General features: G+C 36.3%; 1 protein-coding gene across 2 annotated transcripts; it reads right to left on the bottom strand.

The window, feature by feature from the left end:
• Nucleotides 1–236: 236 nt before the first annotated feature.
• Nucleotides 237–5,220, bottom strand: LOC148025982 (protein neprosin-like). 2 transcript variants are annotated; one of them, XM_087692169.1, is made up of 7 exons: nt 5,021–5,220; nt 4,353–4,439; nt 3,746–4,012; nt 2,092–2,259; nt 1,901–1,945; nt 1,414–1,560; nt 237–672 (listed from the first exon to the last, which is right to left on the bottom strand). In XM_087692169.1, the coding sequence occupies exons 1-7, from the start codon at nt 5,192–5,194 to the stop codon at nt 298–300; spliced, it is 1,263 nt and encodes a 420-aa protein (XP_087548295.1). In that variant the 5' UTR covers nt 5,195–5,220; the 3' UTR covers nt 237–297. The 2 variants fall into 2 exon arrangements, with proteins under 2 accessions (XP_087548295.1, XP_087548296.1); XM_087692170.1 differs by having other exon boundaries at nt 534–672; nt 1,414–1,514.
• Between the last annotated feature and the right edge of the window lie 1,933 nt (nt 5,221–7,153).

Below are 7,153 nucleotides of genomic sequence, written 5' to 3'. Positions count from 1 at the left end.
GAACATTTAATCTTGTTTTCCCTCAACTCTTGATTCAATCTTAGTGTGATGCTTCCTTAGATGAGAAAATTATATTTCATGATCTACTTCATTCATTGTTTATTTAGAAATGGATACATAAATTTTTAGGTACATTATTCATGCATTGCAGTAGATATGCAAACATATATCTAGAACCCCAAGTTTGACACATTGATATTCTATTTTTCTCCAAAAATCACAATATACAAGTACCATTGGAGGTGGTAGTATCAGATATAGATCTAGATTTATCTATTTGTATACATGTAGGTTCAATTAGGGGCAAGCTAGGTTCCTTCCAGGACCTCCAAAGAAAAAGCTCAAACCCCAATCACTAGAGTTACCAAGCTCAAGGTCATAACATGATGTGTTGGTAATGATAGGTATCAAGCCAATTGGAGTTTGATAAGTGAAGTTAGAGTTTACAAATTGTAGGTTTCTTATATAAGCAGACTTATTTACACCTTGCTCAGAGAACATGCCACTGCCCATTTGTGTTGTTGTATGTTGTCCATTATTTTCATTGTTTACTATCTCTCCTCCCCATTGTAAAGTGCTTGCATTATTTTGAAGAAGAGTGTGAATGGACTTTGGCCAATACCCTACATACTCTCCATTTATAGATAACCACCAATTTCCACTTGAGGGTTCCTACATGGCATTGTAAACTTAGTAACCAATAAAGGAGTGTGCCCATACACAAGATGCACACACATTTTGTGAGGCTTTATCTCAACATGTAAAACAATAGTTTTTGTGAGAAAAATATTTTTTCTGGTTTATCTTGGTTGTTTGGTACTCTTTGGTTATTTCCATATGTAAACATATTTGCATGTGTGTGTGTGTGTGTGTGTGTGTGTGTGTGTGTGTGTGTGTGTGTCTACAATGATGAAGAATTATATCCTATAAACCTACATGATACTACAAGGGGACTACAAGTCAATTACAAGTACTTTATTTATTCAAGCTACATGATGCAATTAAGGGTTATGTAATAGATATTAAATTAGTCAAATTCACCAATCAGTGACAACAACTCATGCCAACCGTAGCATGTCATCAATGTTGAAGGGTAGGTGCATGCAAAACATGCACATGTAAGTAGGAATACATAAGTAGAAGTGAAAAAATTTCTATCATTTCTCATAGTAAACTTAGCCATAGAGAAGGCTAGTTCTAAAAATAAGAATAATCAAATTATATCTAATCAAGGATAATGTAAGTATATGTGATTGTATTGAGTAAAGTATATATGTATGTACATGTATGCATGTGTTTGTGCATAGAAGACTACTTGTGCAAGTTGTGGGCATGCATGCATATAATGTGTGTTCTTATGAGGTGCACACACTATCCACATGTATCCATAATATAAAGAGGGAAGAATCTTACTCTGAAAACTAAGATATTCAACTCTTGTTGTTGACCATCTATAGCTGACACAGGGGATAATGCTCCTCCAAGTACAATTTGATTGCTGGTTTGTACAAAACCTGAGCATTGAAGGTTGTAGCATCCGGTATCATTATATGCATCGCTCTGTAGACATTAAATGGTAGTTTTCTTAGACTAAAGAAAAGTCAATGAAAAACTTGTGAATCATTATTTCTTAGCATGAAAAATATGAATGATATCTAGTGGAAACCAAAAAGAAATGTTTATGAGTCTAAATAGATTAGATGCCAAATATTTAGTACTTACTATTTATTTAGATGGTATTGATTATTTAGGATTCTTCATATGGTTCAATCTCTAGGTAGAATTATTTACAATGAGATTATATACTTTGGTGCGTTTGAATTCACATCCAATAGACAAAGAAAGAAAATAGGAAGATGCCTCTTGGCAAACATATTTTATAAGAAAATGATCCACTTACTGTCCAATATACAAATATTTGTGGGTAATTGTTGCCATACCAAACCTACAATTCATGACAAACGAAAGATTTATTCAAACCATTGTATTAGTCTATGCTCCCTTTACTTGTCAATAAGAGCTAATTGTTATAGTATTACTTTCTAATGTTTTACGCTTCAATATTGGTGATTAAAGAGGATATAAACATACTTGCCAACCCACTTCAATGGTGTTAAGGTTTTCCTCTTGGTATGAGCCTTGAAATAGCCATAATTGCGCTAGACTGAACTCTCCAGTAGAACCTACAAGTGGGCTCCACAAATTGAAAATGCCACTTGCCCCATAGAAGGAATCTCCAACTGCTTGTTTGACCGCATACTTCAAATAAACATATGTTTAGAATAGTTAAAATATGAACCTATTTTGTAAATCTTTCTTAGTGCTTTAATAATATAACCAAGTGTAGCTACATAAGCTATGAACTTTTAGACATATGCACCTCATTTATGTTTCATAACCTTATCATTTACTCAAGCAATAAGTAAGGTTTCTATGCAAACGTTTCCATGAGCACATGACATTAAGGTTTGCTTCAAGATCCTAGTAAAATTTTAGGATTAAGAGCCTTGCACACTCACACAAAACATATTTATCATGGAGAAAAAAGTGAATAGGCTTTGCTTAAATTAAACATATATCTATGGTATGATGGATAAGCATACGTAAATACATACATGTATATTCACATAGCTACATGTCCATACATATGTATGTTCATATCCAAACAAGAATATACATACAATATGCACGCATCCATGCATAGGCACAACAGTATGTTTGTATAATAACATGTCCTCTCATATGGGTCTCATATATATAGACAAATATATGCACGCAGTATCCATATATACACATCTACATATGATAAACATGCATGCATTATTGCATAACTACATATATATGCACACGTGCACTTACAAATACGTGTATGATATATACTTACATGCATATATGTGCACATATATACTATCATAGACCGTATGTATCAATAGATCACAAAGTGTGGAAATTAATCCCCTGTATGTATCAATAGATCACAAAGTGTGGAAATTGTATCATTGTTGATAAACTTACTTGACTTATACAGACATAATGAGTGGCCATATCAACTATGGAGTTTGAAGAGTTTGTGGACTTTCCTTAATGACATAGTTGATGCAATTTGTAGTTGCTCATATTCTTTTGCATCCATGATCTAAGCATGCTCTTCACATATTGGATAGAAAAAGGGTATATTTTATTTATGAAAAAATAATGGATAAGGGATTTTTCAAATAGGCCTTGAACACTTTCACATATATTAATTGCCCCAAGGTACATTTTTTGTGCGTAGACATGAGATGTATCTTTGCATGCATATTTTTGCACCTAAGTATCTATTTATGCATCCATCTATTTATGCATTCATAATTATGAACATATGGTTTTATGTGTGTACATGCATATATACAAATAGTAAAATCTATGTATTCATGTATGTATATGCATGTCTACATCTATATATGCATATTGCCATGCAAGCATGTGTATACATAAATATCCATGCATGATATGTATGTTCATATTTATGAATGCAAGCATGTATGTATCCATGCATGTAAGTTCTCAATAGAATATACAAGTACCTAAGCAAGCATGCAAGGATGTGCTCATAAAATCGTCTTTTGCCGGCAATAATTGAAGGAGTTGGGAGTTGACATCAGTAAGTTTGTGGAAAGGTTGATTATTACATTCCACTAATTTGTAAATATTGTAATAGAAAAGAATGAAACTTTTCTTGCAATTACAAAATCAATTTACTAACCTCATGCCCAGCAATTGCTGGGGGTTCTTGCTTTTTTTCTCCAACTTTGGGGGTGAGGAATTGTTTATACTTTGTTTGCTTATAAAGAGCTTCCCTTTGTAGATGTTCTTTTGTGATGCGTCTCACAGAAATAAATCCTGATGGGCAAGAATCATTGGTGCTATGCCACAATTGTCTTAATGGTTGCACTCCCTTTAATTCTCCACCTTTGTCTTTTGTACTAATTGGGGATGATCTATCTTCCCAAGGGAGAGAAGTAGGGCTCATCTGCATCTCAAAAAATGTGTGTAAGACTTGTATAAACAAAATTTTGCAGCTTGACGTCTAACAATCATGATGTGTAAAGACTCCACCAGCATATTATTTAAATCCAAACAAAATAGTAGACCTAAGTATGGATGGATGTCCCAAAGTGCATGGTTTAATGTTTTCCGAGCACGGATATATCCATGTTGCGAATATACCTTGATAAAAATAAGGTATGTCACTCCCAATTTCTCTACTGTAATTTGAATACCATTTATATTTCCAAAATTAAGATTGGCATTATCAAGTACGTAAACCTATGGCAAAGAAATGTGCATGTATGAAGGATTTTTGATGGCACCTGAACTTTATGATCTTTGAGGAGTGGATGATCAAATGCTACTTGTTTGTCAATAGGGATGCAATCTATAGTGTCCCCATCTGGACTCTGTAGAGATGAAAGAATAAGATAATTAGTGCAAGTATATTAGAGTACAAAGACGCAAAAGTGTGAGGCCAATTAGTGCAAGTATATTAGAGTACAAACACGCAAAAATGTGAGGTCTAAGTATCCTAGTCCATAGCATTCTAAAATCTCCATTCCTAGGCAAAAGCACATCCATATGTAAGGTACATAAAGGTGCTAAGGTTTGAGAACTCTTAAAGAAAAGATAAGGCCTGCCTCTCTCTCTCTCTCTCTCTCTCTCTCTCTCTCTCTCTCTCTCTCCACATTAGCTAGCTTGGTGGCTAATTCACCATCTCTACTATCCACAGGTCTAAGTTCAAGATCACGGTATAAATCCATGAAATATCCTAGTATCCCTCCTTGCAATGCTTGCTAATTCACCATCTCTACTATCCACAGGTCTAAGTTCAAGATCACGCAATAAATCCATGAAATATCCTAGTATCCCTCCGTGCAATGCTTGCTTCCGTTGGTTGAAGGAAGAGCTTTTTGGTGTTTATTAGCGCCATCGATAGAGAAGAACCAGCTAAACGGTCGTGTAAATTGCATTGTGGATTAACGACCTGGATGCTTTTGAGGGCGGGCTTGTTGAGAGAGAGAAGGCGACGCTGGAGATGATCGTCATCGGCGAGTGTCGACTCGACAGGATGTTGCAGGTGGTGGTCGGCGGGCGTTGTCAAAGTTCTGAGAGCAGCTGCAGAATCAGGAACGATGGAAGAAAAGCCGACGGAGATCATGAAGGCGAAGAGGACCAGCGGCAGCCAATAACCTCTTGGAGGAAATGCTGTGATCATTGCGCCTTTCGCAGAGAGAGAGAGAGAGAGAGAGAGAGAGAGAGACTGTGTGTGTGTGTGTGTGTCTGAGAGAGAGAGAGAGAGAGAGAGACTGTGTGTGTGTGTGTGTCTGTCTGAGAGAAAGAGAGAGACACAGACACAGAGAGAGAGAGAGAGAGAGAGAGAGACTGTGAGAAAGACTCCGAGAGAGAGAGAGAGAGTGTCTGTGTGTGTTCAGGCTCTATAAGCGCAGAAAGTCAATGGGCAGAGAGAGAGAGAGAGAGAGAGAGAGAGAGAGAGAGAGAGTGTGTGTGTGTCTGTCTGAGAGAAAGAGAGAGACACAGAGACAGAGAGAGAGAGAGAGAGAGGGAGAAGAGAGACTGTGAGAAAGACTCCGAGAGAGAGAGAGAGTGTGTGTGTGTTCAGGCTCTACAAGCGCAGAAAGTCAATGGGCAGAGAGAGAGAGAGAGAGAGAGAGAGAGATTTTGAGATCATAGGCGAATGCAGAATGTGTGTGTATATATACAAACGCAACTGAGATCTCTCTCTTACAATCTATGCATGCTTCATTTCGTCGTAGTGAGGCCTATTGTATTCTCGAGTCTTAACCCCACAAGACTGCAGCCTTGACTTGCTCCCCTTGACTAAGGTTTATTCCAACTTGACATTAGGCTAAATTATTACTCAAACCAAACACAATACGGAGCCTTCTATATTAAATCCATCAAAAGTACCTAGATGAGATCAGATCATCTATAGAAACTGTTGGACCGTTTCAGCTTAATGAGCCTTGACTTGCTCCCCTTGACTAAGGTTCATTCCAAGAACTTGACATTAAGCTAAATTATTACTTAAACCAAACACAATAAGGAGCCTTCTATATTAAATCCATCAAAAGTAGACTAACCCCCTAGATGAGAGATCATCTATAGAAATTATGGGACCATTTCACCTTATTGAGCCTTGACTTACTCCACTTGACTCAAGTTCTTAACCCCCTAGATAAGAGATCATGCATAGAAACTATGGGACCCTTTCACCTTAATGAGCCTTGACTTAGTCCACTTGACTAAGGTGCATTTCAACTTGATACTAAGCTAAATTATTACTCCAACCAAACACAATAAGAAGCCTTCTATATTAAACATCAAACCCCCTAGAAACTATGGGACCATTTCAATCTCAAATCTAATTAGAAAGAGTTTGAAGCTCTTCAGTAATTTATGTTGATGTATTGCCATATGAAGAGTGAAGGATGGTGAGGGTGAGGGTGATTGAATTTTCCAAGAACAATAAAAATTGCACCCCTGTGTACTTCAATAGTTTCCAATTACTAGTGTATCTTTGTGTAAACTCTAGCACATACTACAACTAGAAGGACAATGTCATCAAAGTTACTAGGAATCATAACGCATGCGAAAGACATAAGCAATACAAAAAGTGAGTAGAACATGTGACGTTAAAGGATTCGTGCTAGCATATAAAGCATGTCAACATTAACTTAAAAACTTGAAACCCCAACAATTCCATGGTCTATTGGGATAAAATGAAGGCGCACCTCATACACATGATCAACATTGGACAAGCCTCCACATTCTACTATACAACCCACAATGACTTACAAGAACATAAAGCTGAAAGCTAGTACTACCATGCCAATTTTTAATGCCACCTCTAAGTTTAGTATATAGGCCCCTTAAAAACTAAAAAACAAAGCATGAGAGACTCGAAAACCATTGTGAAACACTTGCATTATTAATGGTTAATGTATTGCACTTTCATATCAGTTCTTAAAATAGTAACTTGATTTTCAAAAATACATCATTCTTGCAATTTATTGACTTCACCATACAAAAGAAAGAAAAGCCATCAAACATTGTTGATTTAAACCATACAAGTACAAAAAGATGGATTAAGGAAAAT

This window comes from Lygodium microphyllum, chromosome 14 (assembly GCF_053477565.2).
Source record: "Lygodium microphyllum isolate KBCC chromosome 14, Lygodium_microphyllum_v1.1.10, whole genome shotgun sequence".
NCBI lineage: Eukaryota > Viridiplantae > Streptophyta > Polypodiopsida > Schizaeales > Lygodiaceae > Lygodium > Lygodium microphyllum.
The sequence above is the reverse complement of the archived record's forward strand: the minus strand, read 5'-3'. Positions and strand labels throughout refer to the sequence as shown.

Bases quoted from the DNA above. Each gene is read 5' to 3' on its own strand.
- LOC148025982 (XM_087692169.1), bottom strand. From the start codon at position 5,194: ATGATCTCCGTCGGCTTTTCTTCCATCGTTCCTGATTCTGCAGCTGCT. The intron at 2,260-3,745 runs GTTAGTAAATTG...GTTTATTTGAAG, and splicing joins CAGCAATTGCTGGGCATGAG to TATGCGGTCAAACAAGCAGT. The intron at 1,561-1,900 runs GTAAGTGGATCA...TAATGTCTACAG, and splicing joins AAATATTTGTATATTGGACA to AGCGATGCATATAATGATAC.